Below are 27,451 nucleotides of genomic sequence, written 5' to 3'. Positions count from 1 at the left end.
ACTTCAATACTCAGCATCTGCTTGGAAAGTTCTGGGATTAGGAACCAAACACAAAACATCAAGATCTGGTTCTCCTTCTGCATGATCTTGGGCAAATCATTTAACATATTGGATGCCCTGTTTCCTATTTTGTAAAATAATGATAAAAAATAACTGCTGATTGTACTTCTGTAAAGACCAAATGAGACCTGTGTGTCAAAACATAATGGAAACTATAAAATACTAGACATATTATTGTTGACTTATTGAAAGACCCTTGGAAGCATGCATATAGATATCATGTAAGGCAGATAAATAATGGTTTATATTTTTAGTACCGGGGCCTTGCACTTGCAAGGCAGATGGAGGAACCACTGAGCCAAATCCCTGGCCCCAATAATGGTTTGTAAAAATAGAAATGTATGCGGACATACATGTGGGCTGCATGGGCTTTCTTTGATCACTTCAGCTAATAGATTATATTTAAACATTTCACTTGGTGAAGAACCTGAAGCTTAATGTGATACATTTAGCTCACGTTTATCTGAAAACTAATGTTCTACTTTTGTGTTCAAGCTACTTTGAAAGTACAGCGTGTGACTCTAGAGTTTGGTGTATCTTGTAGTTTTAAAGAGTTGATACAACCTTAAGTACTAAATAAACTTCTAGGGGACAACCATGATGAATATTTTTGGCATCAAATATATTGAGAATTAGGATTTTCAGCAGAAATGCCTTAATTAGCAGATGGGCCAAACTCCATCCTCTATTTCTTCTTGATTTCTGATTCTTCAGGGAATCTCAGAACTGGTCAGCTTTGATGCCTGGAGCTGTGTGATTGGCTGATGCAGAGTCAGATTCCTGCCCTGTCTGGGTGTTAATACCACTGGCTGGTCTGTATTGATCAATAACAAGAAGAGCACCAAATCCTTCTGGGGTCAAGCAGCTTACCACGACTGGCAAGCACCCTTTGTCCTTTCAGACTTAGCTTCAGACTTAGTTTTAGGCATGGGAAAAATACAACTTCTAATGCAAGGTGAGAAAGTATGTGGAGGTGTTTGAGAAATCTTACCTAAAACAAATAATGTATTAAATGTGAGGAAACTTATGAGATGGTGAGAAAACAGACAAAGAAGTAATCATGTACAAATAGCTATTTACTTCACTTGAAAATTATCCTAATCTGGAATTTGCATTTCTTTAAAGTCTTTCTGTTAGTGATAATATCACTATACGTATTTCTCAAAAGGCAATTATCGCATAAAATGGTTTATAATAGAAGTGTTATTGCTTTCCTGGTGTTCAGCACATAAGGTTTTTATTGGTAAACTTATCTTTTTTTTTTTTTTGTCTTGAGCACCTGCCATTATGTTTACATTCTAACAAAATATAGTAGAGGTGGCTTTTAAATCTCCAAGTTCCTGCCTATGAGCCGAAACAATTTTATGGTCTTTTTAGCTCTGTTTTCTGTAACAGTTTCAATTGCAATTAAGGCACAGAAGTATAACTTATAAAGTTTTGATAAAGAAAATACAGTTTCTATTTTGGTGCTGGATAACATTGCAATAATTTGCTTCATAATTCATATGCAGATGCTGGATTAGCTCAGGGTTAGAAAAACCGGACTAGTGAGGTTGCAAGGTCTTCGTGTTGAGTGTGAGAAAGATTCTGACTATGAGAGCACAGAAGGGGGTGGGAGCGGCGCGCACAGCATCCATTAGCAGTGATGCTGAGGACTGCGAGGGTGGGGCATCGACAGGAAAGTGTGCTACCGAACAGGTGACAGTGATAATTCGGAAAAGGGAAGATCGCAAATGTCACACAGTGGATAAAGATAACGTGGGATGTACACACGATCAATTATTACTCAGCTGGGAAGAAGAAAGAATCACGGCGTTTTCAGGAAAATGAATGCATCCTGACCATGAAGTGAAGTGAAATAAGTCAGACACAGAGACTTAAGTTTTGCATGGTTTCTCCTACATACAACCTAATGAAGAAGTAAAATAAAGGAGAGATGTAATAAAACAAGGAGGCAGAAATAGCAGAGAAAATCTGGAGAAATGGGCAGGAGACAGGAGAATGAGAAGAAAAAGGGTTGAAAGTGATCGAGAAATTATATATGTATATGGGCGCATAGCATGTACTACAAGCACACTAATTAAAAATCACACAAGTTTCTAGCTCTAGATTAAAATGTAGGGCTGTCATTTATCTACGAAGGAAAGGTAATGAAATACAGATGAGGTGCCCTGATTTGTATTAATCCAACAATTACACGTTTACTAAGCACCTTCACAGAGTCTGCAGGGATTGGGATTTTTCTTTATTTACAACCAAAGAGCACTGCAGCAGTTTTGTGCAGCAGTCGTAGAATCAGGACTCTGTTCAGAGACAAAGACCTTGCAGTTCACAGCCTGACGTGTAGGCTGAGCTTCACATCCATTTCAGGTCTCTGTGCAGGGGCTCAGGTAGATGCTGCGCACGTAGTAGATTTGTGTTATAGCGGAGAGATCTGAGCCTGGGAAATCTATTACCTTCCAAACAAACGTGTTCTTTGCCTCAGAGACATTCCTCATGGTCTGTTGCTGCGAAACAACCCGGAGCGATGCCCGACAAAAGAGCGAAGAGCAGAGTGGCCAGAGACTTGCGCTCTGGGTTTGTAGAGTGCGATGGGTGGGCAAGCGCGTGGTCCCCGACGGCCATCCTCTTCAAACGTTAAAGAATTCAAGAAAACTGCCTGAAAACATTCATAATCTGGGCACAGATGCTTACAGTTTGAAAGCATCGTTGTCTCTCTTTTTTTTTAGCAAAGGGGGAAGTTGAGGCTCCGTGTGTTTAAATAAGCTACAATCAGAAATAAGTGGCATAGCAGGCAGCACGACACAGTGTTCTCAATCTGTAGCGTAATGTTTTTACCATCCATGGTTTTTCGTTATTACTAAAAAATCCTCAGGCCATGTTGGCCCTGTGTTTTATTGAGGACTTTTTCAATTATTTAATTTATGTCTATGTATTAGGAAATAACTCATTTTTTGCTGTTATTGCTGTGCTTTTGATTCTGTCATTCTGCTGTGTTTCTACATCTTTTTGTTCTTGTAGTTTAGAAAATCCTGTTTATTTCTAAAGTCTGTAGCTTTTATAAAGTTCTAGGAAATAGGGTCAAAACAATACAATTTCCTGTTTTCAGAGAATTACAGAATTTTAGAGATAAAATATACATTAGACACAATTTAGTCCAAAGCCTATCCCACCTCCATTTTACTAATAAGAAAGCAGAAGCACAGAGAATGTCCGGTGAATTGCCACTGAAGGTCACTGACCTTAGTAATGGTAAACAAGATCAGAATCCAGGTTTGTTTGTTTTTAATATAAAATTTAGAGTTCTGAAAGAAAAATGATTCAAGATTATTTGTAGCAGCCCAGTATGTTTGCATTATGTATTTTGAAGTTCTATTTAATAAGAAATAGTACTTTCTCTTTTCATGTACATGATAATAATCTGCGTATCAGAATAACAGAGTTGTTATTCCTTCCAGTCATGGGTTACAAACTGAAGTTGTTTTCAAAGATCAGCAGGTAAGAAAAATGTGTGAAATAGTGAGTGTGATAAGTGAGAGCAGTGGAGTTAATAGCAAACTAAAGAAAGCACAGCCCTGTAGACCTTCAGTATATTTCTTGAACACTGTGTGACTCCAAATTGATGTATGCCTATAAATTTGGTCATGCCAGCTTGCAACATCTGGCTTGAGTAATATAGCTTAAAATATTTACTATATCTTTAAATATGATTTGTCACCTAGACTTTTAGAGCTAATTGGGATACTAGGTGTCAGTTTCTAACCCATCATTATGAAAGGGAAATAAATGGGATTCAGTGACTTGCTGCAATCCACAAAGCCAGCTTGTCACACCAGCAGTGACTAGAACCAGATTTGCATACTCCTAGTTCTCTATTCTTTCTACTTTGTCACGAAACACTTTGAAAAAAGAATATTCTGTTTTGTAATGAGAAGCAGTGGGAAATCAAATTTCACATGCAGCAAAATATTTTGAAAACTTTTTTTAGGAACCAATCAAAATTAATTATTGAGTGTATTACCAAGTGGTCATGCTAAGTGAGGATGGGTCATTCAAAGATATATAAGACATTTTTGTTTGTTTCTGTCCAGTCTAGCTGGGGAATCCAAAACTAATTTCAAATAAATGATAGCACCTCCTGCATTGATTTTAAGTGTTCATTACTTTTATAAAAACAAAGTATTGTTAATTTGAAGGCCTTAACTGTCCATATTATAACAGTTGTCTTTAGTAGCATATTTTTAAAAAACCCTGTCAGGACCGAAGGAATATTATGTTTGCTGGAGGATACCAATTTTAGAGTTATGTGTGTGTATATGTACTTGCTTTAGCGAGATATTGAACTGGATTCTGTGCTATTCATTCTTTAGGTCAGGTCATAATTTTTGTCCATAAATATTGTAAATATCTCTTTGGCTTTTGTTTTGAAACTTATGGTAAAAGCTAAAATGGATGTGAAGGAAAAGAAAAAAAATAGGTGAAGAGGAAAAAAGGGAAACAAATTCTTTGTAAATAGGAAAGGATGGAGTGGGTGAAGTGAGGGCTGGAGTATGGAGAGAAAATAGGAACCAAAATGCATCATTTAAAGGTACACCAATAAACTTAATGAAAAAAAAATGTGAAGGGTTTGCCAACTCAGGTTGTGCTGGAATGGAAAGATGTAGCTACCCTTGGATAGAGGTTTAATAAGAAACATTTATTTAAAAAAATTCAGAGTTAGAAGACAATGTCTTCAAAGACCACATACTCAAAGACACCTTAAAAAAAACAATGTATCCAACTGCTAGATCATGTATCCAACTGCTAGATCATACAAAGACTCGGACTAAAAGAATAAGTGAAAAATCAGAAAACAACACAAGTGAAATAAAAATTGTTCACAGAAATAGTAGCAGAACTCCTCAAATATAGGGAAAGAAATAAAACAGATAGGTGAGGCACATGGAACACCAAATAGCCATGACCAAAGGAAAACCTCCTCATACTATACTCCTTGTACTGAAAGTTCCACAAATCCATCCAGGAACAAAAATCTTAAAAGGTACTAAAGAAAGGCAACAAATCATGTACAAAAGTAAACCCATTAGAATCACAACAGACTCTTCTCCACACTTTAAAGGCCAGATGGACTTTCAGTGAAGTATTTCATTCCGTAAAAGATGACAACTTTCAAGCCTGACTCATGTATCATGCAAAACCTTCCTTTAAAACTGTTGGAGAAATAAGGTATTTCCATGACAAGGAGCATCTCAAGAAATACATGACCACCAAACTAGGATTACAATTGTTTTCTATGATATCCTAGAAAGAGACAATGAAGCCAATAATGCCAATAAGTCAAAAAGAATGATTACAGCCCATGGAGTGGGGGAGATGAACAGCCAAGCCAAAGAGAGAAATTTAAGAAATCACAGGAAAGCAATGCAATGACAGCAATAAGTCAGTACCTCTCAGTAATAACTTTCAATGTGAATGGTCTCAACTCTCCAGTAGAAGACAGTTGTCAGAAGGAATCAAGAAAGGAAACCCAACAATATACAGTTTACAAGAATCATATTTAGTTTAAAAAAGATAACAGATTAAAAATCAAAGGATGGAAAACAATATTCCATGCAAAGGGAACCTAGAAAAAAGCATAAATTGCTATCCTAATTTCAGGCAAAGTGGATTTCAAGCTAAGTCTCATCAGAAGAGACAAAGATAGTCACTACATATTGGTGAAGGGGACAATTCAACAGAGTTAACAGTTATAAACATATATCACCAAATACTGGTGCACCAAACTTTATAAAATGGATGCTAATGGACACAAAAAATCAGGTTAGCACCAATACAGTTTTAACGAGGGACCACAATACATCACTGTCGCAAGTGGACAGGTCAAATAGACAAAAAATCAACAAAGAAATATCACACTTGAGCCAAATCCTTAAACACATGGATTTAATAGTTATCTACAGTGTGTTCAACAACAGAATATCCAACAACAGAATATACTTTCTTCTTAGCCGCACATGGTACTTTCTCCAAAATAGACCACATAATAGTCAATAAAGCATGCTTAAGTAAATACAAAAGAATTTGAAATATTCCCATGCATATCATCAGACCATAGTGTCATAAAGCTAGAGATCCATGGTAAAGACAACACAGAAATTATGTAAACACATAGAAATTTAATAATACTTTAATGAATCACCAATGGGTCACAGATGAGATTAAAGAAGATACTAGAACCTGCAACTGAATGATAATACTGGTATGACATACCAAAATTTATGAGATTCAATGAAAGCAGTCCTGAGAGGGAAGTTTATAGCAATTAATCCCATATCAGAAAAACAGAATGAGCTGAAATAGATAAGCTAATGATGTACCTCAGTATTAGAAAAAAAAAAGAACAATCCAAATCCAAAGTTAATATGGTCAAGGAAATTATAAAGATCAGGACAGAAATTAATGAAATTGAGACTAAAAAATACAAAGAACTGATGAAGAGTTGGTTCTTTGAAAGATTAAACAAAATAGAGAAATCCTTAGACAATCTTTCCAAGATAAGGAAAGAAAAGGTGCAGGTCTATGTAATTAGAAATAAAAAAGGCAAAAATCACTACAGATTCTGGTAAAATCCAGAAAATTATTGGTAACTACTTTGAAAACCTGTACTTTAATAAAATGGAAAATGAAGAACTGGATAAATTCTTAGATACATATGAACTACCAAAGTAGATCCAAGAAGATATATAAATCCTGAATAAGTCAATGTCAGTGAAATTAAAGAATAAAAGACCTATCAACTAGAAAATCCCATGTCCTGATGGATTTACTGCCAAATTCTACAACAACTTTAGAGAAGATCTAACACCAGTACTTCACAAACTCTTTAATAACATCAAAAGGAAAACATTACTTCCAAAATCATTCCTGGAAGTAAGCATTATCTTGCTTCCAAGAACAAAAAAGGCCCCAACTAAAAGAGAATACTACAGGCCAATTCTCTTTACTGAACACAGATGCAAAAACCCTCAGTGAGGTACTGGAAAACAGAATGCAGCAAATCATTAAAAAGATCATACATCATGACCAGGTAGGATACAGGGATGGTTCAACTTAAACAAGTGAATAAATGTAATGCACCACATGAACAGAAGCAAGGACAGAAATCACATGATCATCTCAATAAATGCAAAAAAAGCATTTGATAAAATCTGGCATCAATACATGATAAAAACCTTGAAGAAAATAGGAATACAAGGTCTTAATCTCAATTTGATAAAAGCCATGTAAGACAGACCAATGGCCAACATTGTACTAAATGGAGAGAAGCTGAACGTTTTGCCTGTAAAATCAGGAAGTAGACAAGGATGCCCACTGTTACCACTTCTGATTAATATAGTTCTCAAAATATTAGCTAAAGCAATAAAAAAGCATTACCACAACAAGGTTTCTCTATACCTTTTGGTTTTTATTTTCTTTCATTGTTGTTAAAATGCTATTTTTATACTCTTTGATGCTGCAATCAGCCTTATCCTAACAGTTTTTATTTTTGTAAGAAATTCTCCTGTGCCTATGGTATTAGGTCTCTCTAGACCAACTGATACATTATGGGAATTGACCAGTGTTAACTAGAGGCTGAAAAATCTGACTGTCCACTGTCTCCAAGCTGGAGCGCTTGGAAAGCTGGTGGTATAAGTATGAGCGAGAGGCCTGAGAACCAGGCAGCAAATGACATAACTCACTGTCTGAGACCAAAGGCCTGGGAATTCAGGGATTGGGGACAGGAGTGTGCTGGTGTATGTGGAAACCCAAAGGTCCAGAACCAGCAGGGACGATTTCTCCAGTAGAGAATAGATGTTCCAGTCCAGAAGAGAGAGAATTTGCCCTTTTTCCTGGTCTTCCGGGGAGTATATGCTGCCTTTCTACATAGTTTACTGATTTGAATGTTGATTTCTCCTGGACACAGCCCTAGACACACCCAGAAGTAATATTTTTTAGTTATATGGGCATCCCTTAGACCAGTTAAACTGACAGGTGAAATTAATCATTACACCTGTTACAGCTTGGTTAGCATCCTTAGCAGATTTATTGTTTCTGCTTTTTTTTTCCTTTCCATGTTTTGAGCTCTGGCTTACTGTCCTGTCAGCAGAATTGTTCTTTTCTAAGTATTTTGAAATGACTCTTAATTTAGAGGTCAGTGGATTCTTCTCTGTAAAGTGTCAAGTATTAATTTTGCCTTTTGGGTCTTATGGTCTCTGCCACAATTGCTCACCTCTATCTTTTGAGGGATAAAGCTGCAACAGGTGACAAGTAAACAAATGTGGATCTGTTCTGTACCAGTAATACTTCAGTGAGGGAGTGGGCTAGATCAGGTCCTGACTCCTCTGCTGTGTTAGTGTTCCACTGCTGTGACAAAATACCTCAGATGATAAATTTAAAAGATGGAAAGGGTGATTTCCAGTCATGGTTTCTCATGGTTACTTTGGGCCTGTAGTGGCACAGGACAGTGTGGCGGGAGCATGTAGTGGAAGTCTGTTCACCTTATTGTGACTGCAAGCATGAAAGTGAAAGAGGGTCTGGGCACCCATTAAGTACCCTTTTCAGGGATATGCTGCTAGGGACCCAACTTCCCTCCACTAGACCCCACTTCTCAAAGGTTCTGCCACTTCCCAGCAGTCCTAAGGGCTGGGCACTAAGGCTTTAACACATGGTCATTCGAAAGGATAACATTTGCTCTAACCCATTGGTATCACCTTAGGGAGTGCTTACTCCAAGTGTTGAGTGAGATGAGACCTGATTGTGTTGGAAGAAGCTCTTATTTATATTTTTCTCTACCTTCTGATTATAATGTATATTTTGTGTTGTATAATGTATAAACTATGTTGATGAGATAGAATATGAATGTGATTAATAGATAAGTATCTACTTGGATATGTGTTCAAAATTTTTTGTAGTGATAGCAGTATACAAAAAAGAAAAGATTAGAAAATTACAGATTCCTGCATCAACTTTTTAAACTTTTCACAGACTGTGTATTTGAGAATATTCCTCACCTGTGTTTATACTAAAAGAGAAAGGCATTATAAGAACAGAAAAGGTACAGGAAATAGTGAATGTGGAGCTGCAAAATAGGGAAGGGGTTCTAGGGAATGATAGGACCTTATGAATTTTCTGTGTTTATATTCTGTCATTTTTGGGGGGGAACTATTTGCTTTCATTAAGTTTATTGGTACATTTTAGGTATACAGTACAGTTACATTCATCATTGGGATCTTGTACCTTTACATGACAGGTCTTGGTTCTTATTTTTTCCTATTCTCCTACCCTCCCTTCCCTATTTATAAACACTTTGTTTCCAGTTTTTCCTTTTCTCATATTTTTCATTTTCCCTTCTTTCCTTTTTCCTACCCTTCCCACTTCCTGGGGCGAACTATTTGTTACTCAGCAGTTGATCAGCAGTTTTCCCTTTAGCAGTAATCATTTTGCCTTTTCTATTCCCAAGAATATTCTGAATTACTGTCTTCTAAATTTTATTAAAACAAATTACTTATATAATGTGTCATTCTCTAATTTTATTGAGATATGACACTGCATATTTTACATATTTTATATATTTTGTTACCTCACAGCATCTGACAGAATGTTAGGTATACTAAGGACAACATTCTCATAACTAAATTAAAAGTAAACAACATGTAGTTGGTGGATGGCCGTGTTGGTCTCTTTAGAGACAACAGTTAGTAGGCATTTACTTTTGGATGTTGTGATAGTTAGAAAGTCTTCTTACATGTATTTTTTTGGTGCATTCTTTTCACTACCTTTCACCTAATCTACTCCTAAATGTGCCACTGGGAAATGTTAATTTTTACTTTAACATGAATTTAGTTTGAGCACTTATTTTTTAATTTTGTGAAGCTGTTTGAAACAATTTTGGTCTTTTGCAGCTACTGTAAATCTGGAGTTAAAGTGTATAAATTAAATAAAACCCTTGAAAATAGTGTAACATTAATATTAGTATACTTCTATCCTTACAATGAAGAGGTTGTCTGATCCGCAGCTGCTAAGCATTTAATTATGCATACATTTAAAAGAGAAAGTTGCAAGTATAGAAAATAAAATAGAGACAGCTTTGCATTTGTGGGGTGGCCTTGTCAAGTTAGAATTTAGATTATGTTGAGAACACAGAGCAGGACATTTTAGCCTTTGTCTCTATCAGCTTTCCTCACATCCACTGTGTAGCAGGTCGAGCCTGTGTGCGTATGCAGGCTTTCAGATTTATCCTGAATTCCTGTTGGAACATTTGAAACTAGCATCGACCCTGTGAACCCTCACTAGGGCTGTCAACATGTAGCATAATTAGTCCTTATTTGTTTCTCTGGTAAGCACCAGATCCCTTAGATGGAAAAGCTTTTCTCTTGCTGTCCAGTAATTAATTGTAATGTTTCCAACAGATAATATTGTGAGCATAAATCCCCCCTCCCTAAGAGGGAAATTTTTCTTTTAAATTATCCAGGGAAAATAACTTGATATTAAAATCTTATCCAGAGCATGCCTAAAAATGTTGCTATGTGCGTTTCCATCTGTATTTTTGTTTTCCTCTTTTTGTTGTCTTTTCATGCATATCAGTGGCACTCAGTTTGTGTTCACAGGAGATGAACTAGATCTGTGAAGTCCAGGACCCTCTTGTGAAGTTGGAAAGACAAGGACAGGAGAGGGATGAATCCTTACCAAATGCTTGATTTGTGCCAGGTGCTTATTCTAGACAATTCTCTGACGTGAAAGGCTTCTTTTGTGAGTCTTGGTTGTCTTTACTTATTTGTTTTCTTGTTTATTTGTGGTTAGGTTATGCCAGAATGCTGTTGGTGTATATCTGGTGTGTAAATCCTGAGGGTAGTCAGTAAGAGTACATGGAGAAGAAGGGCAGGAAGTCTCCATCTGTCCTGTTGCCTTACAGAAATGGATGGCAAGATGCCTGTCATTTGGTGAACACATTGCTCAGTGCGTTATCCGTCTTAATGAATGTATTTTGGTGGCAGATATAAGTCGTTCTTTGTTTAGATAGATTGACTTTAACACATTCAACAGAAACGTGCACCAAGATATACACATAGAAATTCACTCCATATTTATGCCGGATCGGATCAGGTGACTGGATTGAGGCTTTGAGGTTTGTTGTGATAGAGCATATGCACAAAATGTGAGTCTAGCAAAGAAGTGTGGCATTCTCAGTTTTCTTAATTATAGAATCTTATCTACAGAAATAAAGACATAACTTTAGAAGCACTCCGTGTGGTGGGAAAAATAATTGCATGCACCCATGCATCTGTAAAAAAAGTAAATCAGATTTTGATAAAAATGAATCGATTCTTGACAAAGTTCAGAATGTTAATAGAACAAAAATTCCCATCTGACTCTTAAGCATTTTCTATTCTTGCAGTATCTTTTTTGGTGATATAGGCTGATTTTTTTTTAAATTTTGGCACCCACATATAGCAAATAACTGTGAAACATTTCAAAACCTCGAAGTGACACTAAAGCTGTGAAGTACGTAATGGAGGTGCCAGAGTGTGTGCGACACATTGCACAGCCCTGCTCAGTGGTTCAGTGTGTGCATGCAGGGGAGATGACACCTCCGCTGCAGGATGCAGCATGCCGAATGCCCGGAAATTAAATAAGTAAAAGAGTGGTCTGCATTGCTCACGGTCCCTAATGACCTGACAATGATGGGAGCCATTTAAAGCTTTCGGCTAGCAAACGGCCTGATTGCAGCATGCGTGCCATAGGCTCACCACCACTGCTTTAAAGTTAGCACTTTCTATGTTTAGCAGCTCCATCTTAGTGATTACAAACATCTCTATCTCAAAGATCTGGGGAAAAGAATACAATTATAATTGAATCTCTTCCTTGCTATGTGAAGGACATTAGATGGTTTGATAAGAGGATGTGGTATATTGGACTCTCCAAGAATTTTTGTATTCTTTGTTAACCTCTATAACACATGCGTGTAATTTGTGTTGGTCATTACATTACTTTTATGTTGCTGTTTTTGTTTCTTAATATCTATCCCCCGCCGCTGAGGGTTCCGCCCTTCCCTTCATTATACAGTATTCCAGTGGAGGGCAAATGAGTTTTTGACTTCTCAAAATTTGAGGGCCCATTTTAGAGTGTGCCTCTATGCATTTGTCTATTTCTGAGACACCATTTGTACTTTTGTATGCCTCATTTTTAGGAAACATGAGGGATTTGGGGTTTTGACTAAATCTTTTGTTTTCCCAAGTTGAGACACTAGGGGAAGGAGAGATGGATTTCAGTAGGGTATCCGTGGTGATGTCCTTTGTAAATGCAGGAGCCCTGCCAGGTGAAATAAGAGCTCATGAATTTATGTTTTGCTCGATGAAAAGCAAGAGACACAATAAAGGTATAAATGGCAATAGTAACTATCCTCCATTTTCGAATGTTTACGCATTCAGTGCTGTATGTGTTTTTAGTATGGTATCTGACTTCTTTAACACGTCATAACACAATTTGCTCTGAGAGTTCATCCTCCAGTGATAAGGATGAGTAAACGGGAGCTCATGGAGACCAGGTGCCTTTCCAAAGGCTGCTGGTTGAGCAGCAGACTGCTGATTTCATTGCTCTTGCTCTTCACCTTCAGTGTATTATGTCCCATAATGTGCATTTCCTGAAGAAATGAACACTTTTGGTGTGTTGTTTTAAAAAACGTTTGATCTGTGAGAAAATTGCCACAAGATGTCGATACTAGAGGGGTTCATAGGTGTCCAGTTGTGAGCTAAAAGAGAGTAGTGCTGAAGTCTTCCACTGAGACCAGAAGAAAAGGGGTCTTGCTTATGTTAAGCTTCGCGTCGTTACGTATGTACATATCTGTCTCTCCATCCATCCACCCTAACAGGAAACATGTGGCTTGTGGATCAGAGAGTAGTCTGAGTATCTTGCTTCAGTTTCTTCATGCAGTAAGAGCAGGTGTTATTACCACAGGAGAGGAACTCTGAAATTACCAATCGTGTGATTTGTTTTGACCATTTGTCATATTTGTCCACGTCAACTGGACACAGTGGTAGGGGCAGGGAGAGTATGTGCCACACAAATATAAACAAGTCCAGCCTTCAGAGAGAAGATGAGGTGAAGGTCCCTGGATGCATTACTCTGTGAAAGGTAAATAAATGGCTCCAGGGAAGGTACTTCTAAATTTCCCTTGAGGCCCCTAACTTCCATGGCTTGGTTATCGTTCAAGTATTTTTTTTTTTAATCTAGGTATTAGAATTCATTCCTTCATTAGGAGCTTCTGATTGTGAAAATATTTATGGAGAATTGTTTCCTAAAGGGCTTCTTTATTGTTTTCACTGTCTTAATCTTATTTAAGGCAAGATCACAATTGGCTGACTAGGGGTATACACCAGTGTTTTCCAACCCGATGGATTCATTAAGCCTGAACAAAGGCCCAGATTTGGGGGAGTTATTGAACTGTAGCTATATCTTTGTTGTTTGTTGGAGAGGGTGTCCTAGGGAAGATCAATATAAACACATTTCTTTGGGGCAGTTTTGTTAAGCCTCTTACTATGATGCTTACTTTCGTAGAGATTCAGCTGTCTCACTAGGGGATAATTGGTATCCCAATTATAAAACTAAAGGATACATTTAACTCCTTGTCTTAAATTCATGAGATAATGAAGATAAAGATTCAAAGTATTGTAATTGGAATCACTCAATTATTTGTAGTTAGTTTTATTTCCCAGAATGCAGGCTTTATGACCATCAGGTTATTTCTTGCATTCCTAGTGCCTGCCAGACTGCCTTTCATTGTAGGCATTCAATAAATATCTGTGGAATGAATGATTGAAAAAAATGGATACATAAAACACAATCCCTGTCCTCAAGAAACCACCAGAGTTCACAATCTAGTGAGGAATTGGCATTTTGTATAACACACATGTGCTGGAAATTCCAACAGTAGAAAAATCGCATGACATCCACCCAGCCCACACACTAGAATGTGAAATGTCAGTAAATTGCAATCTGTCATTCTTGACTAATGAATCTGTCTATAAATTTGCAACACTTTTAAGTTTTAAATTTTATTATAATCGCTTCAATGGAATATAATTTAAATAGGTCTTACACTTTAAATGGGTCTTATGAGAACAGTGAAAAGCTATTTCATTATCACTGTATATACAAAGTCATATCTTTTTTTAAATGGGAAAGATCTGGATTTGACTGGCATGAAACACTAAGTCTCTATAGAAAAGACCTTAATGCTCTTCTTACCCAATCATTTTCTCAGCATAAAGTCCTCTCAACAGTGTTCTGCAGAAAGTTCCTGTCTAGTCTCCATGAGAAGATGTCTGTGGTGGAGAGCACAATCCTTTTCATGGTATCAATTTCTAAATTATCCCAACTTTCAGTTCTAGAAAAGTCATTCCCAGTAACACATTGGTGGAGTTTAACTCTTGATTGATGGTTCTTACATGTTTGTGACCTGAATTAGAGCTCCTGTGTTTTTTTATTGTGGAACTTGATAGTATTCTTCATGCTTCGTGAAGGTCAGGAGAGAAATGTGATTCTCTTCCCCTTTGAAGGAGGTGGGAGAAGGTATATATATAGTAGAGTATCTGAGAAAATAAATTAACAAAAGTCAACGCATGTCAATGGCAAACATAAACAGTAACGTTAAAGACCATATAATGAATAAATGGTATTAAATATTTTATTTATTAATTCTTTCAACAAATATTTGATGAATGTGCTAGGTATTATAAAGCTATCTGCTGAGAATTCAAGGGGAGTAAGTCCCAGCCCACAACATCCAAGAGTTTACAGACTAAATAAAAGGAAGAACAGGAAACAATGAGTGCTACAAAGAGTTTCAATGTTAATTAAGATAGATCAAACACTGTAGCGTCCCTTGAGCTGAGTCTTGAAATGGATATGACCAACAACATGAGGAAAAGTATTTCAAGCATTCCTTTGTTTAAAATATATATACATTTTTTAGAGTACCTAAGAATCTAAATGAATGAACAGAAGAACAAATCCGAAAAGGTGTCTTAGATGGAGCCCTGCTTCTGCATCGGGTAGGAAGATTTGCAAAACTTTGGTGAACTTGAACTTTAGTTTTATTGCACTTTGAAGGAATAAAACACAGAAGGAATGCTTCTAGCACATGCAAGATGGGGAATGAGGTCATAGACTCCCCAAATCTGAGCTCCTGAATCTATGAAAGGGGCTGCCATCAGTGAAAGTCTAAATCAAAGGCAGAGGGACTTTCTCTAGAAGAAAGAGGTAAAGAAACTAAGCTCTCAGCCCTAGTGCTGAGAGAAGGGAAAAACAGTTTTATAATTCATAATGGAAAACAAGCTCAACTGGGATTGATCAGAATTAATATTACTACCACTATCTCAGTAATCCCAAAAGTGAAACATTGAAGCGATGAGTTGAAAATGTCCTCAGCTGCCTGTATCAAGCAAATTTTTTTTGAGAAATAGATCTTATCCCATATTGCATCCAACACAAATTTCCGTGCCTATGGAAAGACATTAATTTCCATTGCTATGGAACATGGGTTGTAAATAATCCCCGGTTCTATAGAATATGAATCTACGGTGTAAAAACTCAGTGTATGAGGAAGTAAGCCATCAGGAGTCAAAGTGAGCACCCTCCCAAAAACTAGAAATACATTCACAAAGATCATAGATACTTGAATTATAAGGAATAGAATGAAGTAGGGACAAGGGGAAAAAGTGAGAACCAAGACCTGTCATGTAGAGGTACAAGATCCCAACAATGAATGTAACTGTACTGTATCCCTAAAATGTACCAATAAACTCAATTAAAGCTGAAAAAAAAAGAATAGAAAGAAGTAAATTACAAGACCTGTTGTAGAGGTACAAGATCCCAACAATGAATGTAACTGTACTGTATCCCTAAAATGTACCAATAAACTCAATTAAAGCTGAAAAAAAAAGAATAGAAAGAAGTAAATTTAGTGTATTTTATAAGTAAACATATAAACAAGAATGAGGTAGAAATTTTAAAAATATTCATGAAGGTTTGATAACCAACAAAACCACCAGGAATATATCGATAATAATTAAGATATTAATCAAAAATAGAATAAAATAAATTTTAATAAATTGAGAAAACGGAGCACATAGAGATAGAAAATATGAAAGAATAAGAGACCTGGGGAATGTATTGACATTTTAACGTAAGTCTACTCAGATGCTTCTAATTAAGAAACACTAAATTATGGAAGAAAGATTGTTAGAGAAGAGATAATTGTGCTGCTTCCTGGATACCTCACTAGATCTGGACAGGGAAGGATAAAGTGAGTCGAGCTGTTGTGATGATGAGAAGCAGTGCTTACAGCGTCCAGGAGGCATGGTGAAATGGCACAAGAGTTCAGTGGGTTCTGTGTACCAGTTTTGGCACTGTGAGCATCAAACTGAGGAACGATGGATGTGTATTATAACACACTTAAGTAAAATGAAATTGATGGGTCTATAATGGCACTCAAACAGAGGAAAAGAATGGGAAAAATTTTCCTTACAGATGAATGCCAGCTTAAAAATATAGAAGGAATGATACAATTATAACAAAATAATATTTTTCAAGTATAAGGGTCAGGAGTGACTTAGTTAAGAATTACTAGTGGACACTGAAACCTTACTGTCGAAAGGCAGTTGGACAAAAGCCTTTTCACATTGACTCAAAGAATCAGCCAGAGAACGATTACTAACCACAAAAAGAAAAAGTGGGCTTTTATAATGGAAAGATTTCTCAGTGCCCTCCTTAATCAAATGATCAAATTCAGCAATGTGCTTTTTTTTTTTGTTAAGTTTATTGGTACATTTTAGGTATACAATACAGTTACATTCATCATTGGGATCTTGTACCTTTACATGACTTATCTTGGTTCTTATTTTCCCCATTCCTCAGCCCTCCTTTCACCCCCTCCACCCTTCCCTGTTTACAAAGGCTTTGTTTGCATGTTTTTCCTTTTCACATATTTTTCTTGTCCCTTTTTATGTTTCTCCTACCTCTCACGTGTCCTCTACTCTTTTATACCTTTTTTGTATTACACAATATCAATTATACATTTTGATCCTTATTTACACTTTTAGCTTTGCACACCAGAGAAACTATTCGGTATTTACACATGTGTGTCTTACTAATTTCACTTAAAAGTATGGCTTCAATGTGCATCCACCTAGCTATACATCTCTGTAGTTTCTTGTTCTTTATGGCTGAGTAGTATTTCATTTTATTAAAAAAAACAAAACAAAAAAAAAGAACACAAAACACATCTTCTTTATCCAGTCTCCAGTTGATGGGAAATAGGATTGTTTCCAGATTTTAGCTATTATAAACTACCACTGTAAACATGGGTGAGCATATATTGTGTGGTATGTTTCTTTTAATTCTTTTGGGAATTGTATTTGGATGTACTGTAATGGAAGGACACAATACCACATGCTTAGTATTCCTGTCAAAAATGTTTAATTTCAATTTAATTATAAACAAGAATCCAGATTGTCTTCAGGATAATTCTAGCTAAAACATTACAAGGGGAATGTTCTGGGACAGTGCTGTGCTGGTAAAGATGATGCAAGTTGGAATTTAACATTTTCTGTGGCCATATTAAAAACAAGCAGAAATGAAGTTAATTTCAATGAAATACTCTCATATATGAAATATTATTTAAATATAGAGTCACTATAAAATATTTAGATAATGTATATCTTGCTAGTGTCTTAGAATTCCAGAGTATATTTTATACTCACAGCACTTAATCCAGAGTAACCATTTTAAGGACTGAGTAGTCATACACTGTTAGGTATTGGATAGGGCAGGTCTAGGTTAAAGTTGAACTAAGAGACATATGTGGTCCTTGATTAGATTGTGTTAGAAAAAAAAATCTAGAAGAGCTATCTAGAAAAGATGTTTTGAATACAGGTAGTAGATGGTATTGTGTCAGAGTTAAATTTCTTGAGAGGATATTGTGAATTTGCAGAAGATGTAGCTGTTTTCTGACTATATGATGAAGTAATTAATGGTAAAATGTCATATTGTTTGCCACCTACTTTCACATTTTCTGCAAAGTGTAAGTTATGCCCACTTATGCATTTATATAAACATATGCACACACATGGAAAGGATATAAAATATTAGATTTGAGCAAATATATTAACAAGCTTGACTTATTATGTAAATATAGAACAGTGCTCCTATCAGCTGAGATTATACATAATTTCAGGTGAATATGGAACACTATGAAAGTTGACTGCACACTAGTTTGTAAAGTAAGAGTGGCAGTTATACAAAACATGTTCTCTTAGCACTACAAAATGACATTAGAAAGCACAGTGATAAAATTCCATGATGTGGGAATGAAGTATTGTTTATGGAAAGTATGGAGGAGGGATTAGAAAGCATTGTTATTGTAAGTGGAAATCCTCTGAGAGATGATCAGGGTCTGTGTGAGGGGGAGAGGATGGGAGGGATTTCATGTCTGGTTATGTGCGGGGATGAGGGAGTATGAAGAGGACTTCTAAATTTATAGGTGGACTGCAGTGTTGTCCATTATGAGAGAAATATGCAGGCTGAGGTAGAGATAGTTTATTATTCAAACATGGCGCTCAAGAATGGCCCGAGCAAGGTACTTGCATTTGTGCCCATGTACATTTAGGTAATAAATGTAGCTATGGCAGTGGACCAAATCATTCCAGTAAAGTGTTAGAATGTGGCCAAGGAAAGAAAGCTGTGGGCCATCTACAATAGCCAGAGTTGGTCAAAGCAGAATAAGCCCCCGAAGGAGACATGAAAAAGTCACATGTGAGGGAAATTCAATGGGTGATTGACTCCAGGCAAATAAATGGTTGAGCCCAGCAGAATTCCGAGATGAGCACAGTGTGTACTGCTAAGAGCTGGGTCCTCTGGCTGGCGGTTCTGCTGCTTTATGTTCCTTGATCTTATTGCCAAGCCCCCGAATGTCATCACCTGCAGTTTCTTTTCCAATCTCCCTGATTATCTCTCCTTTACTGCTTAACTGATTATTCTAATCAGAAGCGATTTATAATTCATGTTCCTGAACTGAAATCCTAGACTTCTGTGAAGTCGGTCTAGATTTTACATAGAGGGAACAGTCACAAACTCAGAGATGTTACAGTTTGTCATGCAATATGTCTAGTTCCCCATCTTGGCTGAGCTAATTAGAACTGATGTTGGATTTTCATGTTTTAATTGCCTTTTAGACATCATCTTTAATTCTATACTGTTATTTAGAGGTGTAACTGTATTCATCCTAACATGATTTAGTTAAATGGTACTGTAAAGTGCTTTTAGTTTAGAACTTAGATGGATTATGCTACAAGGTTTTGATAATTGTTTTCAGAATGGGCAAATCTTTTTTTTGTGTGTGATGATAGCAACATCAGTTCATTATAAAAATTTAAATACAGACATACAGTATATAATGTTGAAAGAGAAAGTCCCCTAGAACTGTCCCCTTCTTTTCTCCAAAGATTGGAACCATTATTAATTGTAGTTTGCTGTTATTATCAGACAGTATAGTTTGGGCTTTGTTGAGTGACAAATAAATCCCAAATTCTCAGTGACTTGCTTCAGATTAGTGCGGTAGTCTCATACTGTATCTCTACTGTTGGGTGCAGACTTCCTAGGGCACTGTAGCAGGGAAAGAGTAGGCTGAAAGACCAGTTCAAGATTCAGGACTGGTAGTGGTTTACATCTTTCCTGGCCACACTGCATTGGCTCGAATCTAATCACACACCCTCAAACCAATTGTAAGGGAGTTGGAGGAATGTAGGGGAGCACAAGTATAATCAGGTGAGTACTGACAATTTCTGCTGGAGCATTCTTCCATACTTTTCTTGTGGGTTCCCAAGTGAATGGACCAGTGCACTTATACGTGTAAATTTTCATAAACATGCAATCGTTAGAGAAGATTCACTTTCCCAACATTATCTCCAGAATAACGTAATCCTTAAGGAGTGTCTCTGTTTCTGAACTTCTTAGATCCTTACCACACGTGGAGTCAATCTGCTCCCTCTCGTGTCTTCAGTTCCCAGTGTGTTCAGATAGGAGCATCTGCGATCTCTTGATCTACATTGATTTCTTTCCTACCCAACTTCATACATTTAGTAGTATTCCTGCCTTGAAAGACAAAGCTAAGTAAAAAAAACAAAACCAAAACCAAAAAAAAAACCTCAGCAGATTCTAAAGCCTTCTTCAGGTTTTGCCATTGTTTTTCTTTCATTTGAAACCTTATGGCCTTTACCATCACTGCAGATTTTGCTCTCTAGATGTCCGGATTGTGCTTCTGAGGGCTTTTTCCTCCTTTTTTTTCCTCTTCACTTTACTGCTGTGGCTCCTGCTTTTAGTTTTGCCATCCTTTACCCTACATCCTCTGTAGGAGTTGCATAGCTATTCTTGTTTCACTAAGTAGCTGTTTCATAAAATTGACAAATATGCACATTGAGCACCAAGTGATGAGGAATGCACGTTTCGCAGTCATCTGCTTGGGTTTGAGTGTTCTTCTGTTAGGTGTGTATGCTTGGGAAGGTTAATCACTTTTGTGCTTTAGTTTCCTCGTCTGTGAAATAAGGATAATAATTGTACCAAATTGATGGAATTGTTGTGAGAATGAAATAGGATCTATGTATGTATGTGTGTATGTATGTATCTATCATCTATGCATATATACATATGTACGTGTTCATATGTATTAGCACAGTTGGCACATGGTAAATATTCTTTATGAATTTCTATTTTTAAGACAAAATGTTTCCTGAACTCTACTTTTTCAAGTTTAATATGCTGTCTCTTCAATCTACCATGTGCCTCTCTATATAGAATGTGTCATTGAAGCTGTGTAGTCACCCTCTGATATAAGCCAGGCAGAAGCTGCACCAGTTTGCAATGAGGCACTTCAGTAGAACAGAGCGGATGGATGCATTCTGGCTCTGCACCTTCAAGATCTTGAGAGCTGCTTCTCCTCATGTATAAAAGGGAATTATCACAGCAGTTTGCCAAAAATAACTGTTCTGAGCTCACAGGAGATGATAATTCATGGGGAATACTAACCAGTACTTCTGGGTACATTATAAATGGTCAATAAATATTAATGTTCTGTTCTACATTTCTCTGAAAATTGTATAATCTGTTATACATTTAAATCTAAGTTACATAATGCATCTAGTGTGATCTTCTGTTTTCCTGTTTTTTATTGGCATTGAAATGATAACTATTTTGTATTTTGTATTTTTTTTTTTTTTGGTACTGGGGATTGAACTCAGGTCCTTGCGCTTGCAAGGCAGGCCACCGAACCGCTGAGCTAAATCCCCAGCCCTGTGGTTTGTAATGTTTAAAAAACATCATCATAATGTGTGTGCTTCATAACCTGGTTTCATTTTGCATGTGTTTGTATGTGTGTGTGTATGTATGTGTGTGTGTGTATTATCAGGAACTTGACCCAGCATGTGAGCCATACACTCTGTGACTCAGCTATATATGTTTTATCTGTATTTGTAAAATATCCACTCCAGAAGCTAAAATTGTACTCGGTAGATACGCAACATGATTATTTTTGTTGTAACATTTCCAGGTATATTTTCATTTCATTATCTGTATAAGGTAGGAGTAATAAGTATGTTAAAATATTGGTGGACATTTCTCTTTAGAATCTATTAACTATATATAATATTTTTAGATTTTTTTTTTTTTGGTGCCAGCGATTGAACTTGGGTCCTTGTGCTTGCAAGGCAAGCAGCAGAACCACTGAGCTAAATCCCCAGCCCTATATAATTTTTTGAAAAGCAAGACCTTTACCTTTTGTGGACTTTAGTCTTACTCTATTAAATGTTGAGGTTTCTGAAATGTTCAGTATTGCTATTTACATTGACTAATTATTTGCTAAATTATGTTTAAAATAGCAGATTCTCCGATGAAAACTAAGCTTTATGATGCTAATGAAGACAATGCTGATGTGTATGAATTAGGCTGTTTGTATTCATTGGTTTGTGCTTTGCTGTTGTAGGCATTTTCCTGGGAGCTGTCTCCTTTCTGATATATGCAGTTCATTTACTTTATACTTTTCAGTCCTAAATTTTAGTAATTGCACAACATTTAGTGGGGGGGTGAAAAAAACATGCAAATGTGTTTTTTGAGTATCTGTTAGTAATTTTTTTGAAGAATCTTGTCTCTCTTCTTATTAAAAAATCCATGATTTGCAATTTAATTTTAAAAGTGCATTTAGAACTTGAAAACTAATAGCATTATACTATTAAAGCTTTTTTTTTTAAATTCCAGAACAAGTAAAGCTGGGTAAAATAATGACAGATATTGAATCTGTGAGTAAAAAAATGGAAAAAGAAAAGCAACAGCATGCTGGGAAGTCCAGGTAATATATAGTCAGCTAATCCATCTGTATATTTATATATTTATTCCTCTTTGCCATTATCCCCTGACCAGTAGTCATAGTTCCTGGTCAATCTATTAACACTATGCATTGGGCTAATTTATCTTTTTTCTTGAATTTCTCAAAGCATATCAATTATCAAATTTTTAGTTTTCAGTTCCATTAACTTTTGAACTGGAGGATGTCTGAGTAGTTAAGCAAACCATCTGGGTTTTACAGTGCATAAGCTCAAATCCAATTTGTGTCTTTCTTGAGAAAAATGCCATATTTTATGATAATATTACATAAGTTTGGAATTTTAATAACTCTTTTGCCGCAATTATGGAGAAGAGTGAGTTATAATTTCCCCTTTTAAATCTAATAATTAAAGGTTAGTCTTCTCCTAACAGAAGGTGAAGCTGATGCAACAGTACATAGTTTGAATGCAGGAATCTTGAGCATTGCCTCTGCTTTCCAAAAGTGTCTGGAGATGGGTTGGTTACATTTTTCAATTATTCTGCAGGACTGCGTCACCATTTTCAAGATAATTTCAAAACTGTATACATAACCACTGGCCTTGAGGCTACAGATAGACTCTCAACAGCCAGCAGCACATGTTTTGTAAGAACCTTTATATTGTAGAATGTCAGTACTGCTCTGTTAAAATGAATTTTTCAATGATGTATTTTACACTAATTTATTAATATAACATGGGCAGAAATTTGGGGTAATTAGTGCAACTATTAATCATAATTTGAGAAAGAGCTGCCATGGCTAAAAAATATCCTTTGTCCTCCAACATTTATGCAGTAAATTGTGTATAACACCAAAGATTCATGCTCTGTCTAACCATTTGCTTGGCTTAAGTGTAATGTAATCAAACTTGGAAGAGCAAAATGTACATACACCTTCAACACTGGAGGTTTGGTTTTATCTGTGTTAAGTGCAGATGCTAATTAAAAGGGAAAGAATTTATTGTATTGGAAATTCAGTAGTTTTTAATAGTTTCCTTTCTGTTTTCACCCAATTCCTGGAAAAATGTTATTCTAGCAGAGTGGTAGCTGTGAATAGTGGTTAATAAAGAAAGTCAGAGAGTTTAGAATTTTGAGTAAGTGTTTATAACTAGGAAAGTTAACTGAACTCACTGAATAATCATTTTTGGTACAGTATATTTAGGTAAGGCCAATAATCCAAGCAAGAATAATAATGTCATAAGAGTAAGTGGAGCACTCGCTAGTAAAAAAAATCTGATCAGGTGTAAGATCTTTTTTCTCCCATTTATTTAAAGTTTTTTTATTGTGTGTGAGCAGTGTTTTGTATCTTCCAGTATATAATAGAGTTCCTGCACTTCTTCTTTTTATTGTAATGTCTTTCTCATGAGGTCTAAATATTTCTCAGAGAATTGTTTCTTCGCAACTGGTGGAAGATAAAGGCCTCCTGATACTCAGATTTCCCATTTTTAATGAAAACGTGTCCTGCTTAATGAGGAAGATCACCACCCTTTGAAATTAAGAGCAAATGCCTGTACTTCAGAGCCAGCCCTGGGCCCATAAAGCCTGAACTTCAATCCACTGGGGCCGCCTTGTCTTTATTTATGGCCAGTTTATGGCGGTAACTTGTTTCTTACTTTAGCACTTAGCTTCATTTCATTAATGTTAGAAGTGTGATGGGAATGCTGCAGAAAAGATAAGGCAGTGTTTGGGGACGTGGTGACTCAGGTTTTCTGAAAGTCTGTGCTTAAATTTAAAAAAAGGATCTTAAATTTCTGTTGAAATCTGCTTCTGTACATGATGAAGATAAGTAAACTTGGCAATGAGGATATAAGCAACAGAAGAAAATTAATCAGTTAGGAAATCAAGGATGGGATTCTTAACAATTAGGTTCTAGGACTAATTAGCACAAATTGCCCAGCTCATTTTGAGACTTTGGAATGGTTCCTGTTCAAGTCATATAGACCTCTGTAAACTACTTACATTCTCCTCAAGATGCCTTGGATAGTACTAATGTTAAGGTGACACACAATTTTTTTATGTAGACCATAAAATATTTGCCAAAGCAGAGAAATTTTCTTGGACAAAATGTGAACAAATGTGACAGAATCTTATAAATATGTGATTTCTTTTTTCATATTTCCCTTTTGACCTGCAGAGAGAAAAACCAAATGGAGTATTTCTCCAATTTCATACTTATTCTTAAGAAAGTTTTAGTTATTAAATGTACCTTTAAATCCTAAATTCAAATATTGTCATACACTAAACTACTCTTTTAGGACAATAATGGTAGATGAGGGTATATTTTAAATGCAAATATCTCATCAGTAAAATTCACTTAGAATTTCCTTAATGTTATTTTTCCATCAATAAAGTTCACTTACTACTTATTTACTAGTGATGATTTTTTTATCTGCTGATATTTGATGCATTTGAAAGAATAACAACTTGAATTTCTGTTAATGAATGCAGATTGTATAATTCAAGCAGGTGAGACTGGTCTTCTCCCTAGTTTCCTGATCAGTGAGAGTTTCTTAGGCATTACATGATAATCTGTTTAGATTACTCTGATCGTCTTAATAACAAAGGGAGGGTATTATAATGTAGTGATAGCATGCCTCATGTCATTCCCAATTTCCTGAAGCAGCTCTGTCTTTTCACATTAATGTTTTAAAATATCTTGCTTGAGTGAATGAATTTTCTAGCTCTGTTAGAACCTTTCGCTATTTGTGAATCTTTGAAAAATGCAATTAGTTCTAATTTAGAGATTAAGTAATCCTTAGCCATGGACCACAAACTGTATTAGAAAGCAAAGCAAACTGATTAATGTATCTTTGCCCCATTTGGTAGCATATAAATAAATTCTAGAATTCCAAATGGCAGCTTTGCCAACTATCTACATAATCAAGCCTTTCATATTTTCCCTTGGCACAATTCAAGGAAGTCCTTTGGTCAAATCCATGGAGCTGTCCATGAGTGACAGTTAAACTAACGAATAAATTGGTTATTTATTTACAGTTATTGAGTACCTACTCTCAATCAAATGTCAAGCTCTGCACGGGGCAGTTCCAGTTTTCTCCCTTGTATGCCCTCATTTAATTAAATTAATTAATTAATTTTTTTGGTACTGGGGATCGAACTCAGGTCCTTGTGCTTGTGAGGCAGGTGGCAGAACCACTGAGCTAAATCCCTAGCCCTATGCCCTCATTTTATAGTGAGAAAAATATTTTAAAATTCTAAAATCTTCTATAACATTCTATTTAACATTTCAACTAGAAATTTCATTGTAGGTGTCTAAATTGAGAAAAAAAATAATTGAGCAGGTGCACAAATGTTAATGCTAAAAGATTTTCATCCTGGTAAATAAATCAGCAGTGTATTGAATCAACACAATACAGAATAGGATGTCAAAATAAAAATGTGCATCTTTAAGGTATTCATAACATAATGCTAAATGCAAAGTATTAGAAATTTCATGTGCATCTATGTACACATAAATGGAAGAATTATATATTATATACCACCCATAACAAAGGGATATAGCATGAAACAGTAATGTCACTTATGAAGCCCCATCTCCTGACTTTAAATCTTGGCTATACCCGTTTCCAGCCAGGACATTGTGAACTATATACTACTTAATCCCTAAATGCTTTAGTTTCTTCATTTATAAAATGAGTATAAAAATAGTAAATGCAATAGCTAGATATTTGTGGGAATTAAATCAGTATTACATGTGGTACACTTAGAATAGTTCTGACCTATAGGTTATTTTTAGTGTTTTTAGTTATTAGTAAAATATCAGGGTGATGAGATTAGGGGTCATTTTTAGTTTTTTCCTTTTACTTTTCTACATATTGTAAAGTTTGTATGTGGTACTAATTCCTGATTCATTTGACACGATTGAAGCTCTCTAACTTGTGTAAGGACAACCTGTTATTTCAAATCTTTTGTAAAGTACTGATATAATTCTCGTTAATTTTCTTGATTTTTTGTTAGATGGGGCAACTTTGTCCAGTAGGTATTCCCATTTGTTATCCATGTTCAGAACCAGTAAAATCTAATATTATTTTATCTCCATTCAATAATAAATATTTATTCTGCAAGTCATAGAGGAGGTAACAGGTCTACATTCTGTTGACTGGAGACTAATGCTGAAATTTAACCCAGTAAATTCTTAAAGATTTGTATCACAAGATGGAGAAAATGAAATCACTCTAAGATCCAACTTTTCGTTTTGCACACAGAATGCTGGAATCATTATATACCCTTCCTGCCCATTGTGAATTGACTTTCCTTCCCATCACCTCTTCTATGGGACTTCAGAAAGAACCTGGTGAGTTTCACTACATAAATGCCAGTAAGAACACGGTGTTGTTATTTACTCATGTTTAAATCACATAACTGATGCCGAAGTTATTCACTTTATATTTCACTTCAAGAACCATGTGAAAAGATAAAGAAATTTTTGAAAATGACTGCTAATAATCCTGGATTCAAATTTTTAAAAATGTGTGTGAATATTGAAAGTCATAGGAAATTATGGAGAGAAATCCTTTATAATTTAGCACAGTTCTCTATGGTTGAGTTATAGTTGCTTTAAAAATACATAAAATTCTTCAAAACAGAGTACATGATTCTTTAAAGTCCTTTAAGTGTGATTAAGAAACACTCTGGGCCTTGGAACTATTTGAAGACTTAGGGGGCTACTGATCCAACGGAACTATTTTGTAGTTTTCCTCTTTTTAAGTTGTCTCTCCTGTTCTTGGGCTTCAGGCTGTCATTACAAGAAAACTTTTCCTGTACAGTGGGACTTTGATTGATGTTGGAAGAAATTTTAAATTTGCAGAATAAACTTCTCTTTGTATGCTCAAGGCACTGTTACATAAAATAAAATGTTCTTTATTTTGTGAATTGAGATATTCTTCAATTTTACCATTCTTTGTCAAGCATCAAGTGGAAGTTCACTTTC

At 35.8% G+C, this 27,451-nt stretch overlaps 1 protein-coding gene across 3 annotated transcripts in view; it reads left to right on the top strand.

The window, feature by feature from the left end:
* Positions 1-27,451, top strand: part of Iqcm (IQ motif containing M) — a 503,902-nt gene that overhangs the window by 92,014 nt on the left and 384,437 nt on the right. For all 3 annotated transcript variants that reach the window (XM_010632730.1, XM_010632731.1, XM_010632732.1), the window contains exons 6-7: positions 22,402-22,492; positions 26,727-26,815. In XM_010632730.1, the coding sequence (XP_010631032.1) occupies positions 22,402-22,492; positions 26,727-26,815 (180 nt within the window). The remainder of the gene's footprint in view (positions 1-22,401; positions 22,493-26,726; positions 26,816-27,451) is intronic.

This window comes from Fukomys damarensis, unplaced genomic scaffold (assembly GCF_012274545.1).
Source record: "Fukomys damarensis isolate Sample0158 unplaced genomic scaffold, DMR_v1.0_HiC HiC_scaffold_38, whole genome shotgun sequence".
Lineage (NCBI taxonomy): Eukaryota > Metazoa > Chordata > Mammalia > Rodentia > Bathyergidae > Fukomys > Fukomys damarensis.
This window is presented reverse-complemented; position numbering and strand designations above follow the sequence as displayed.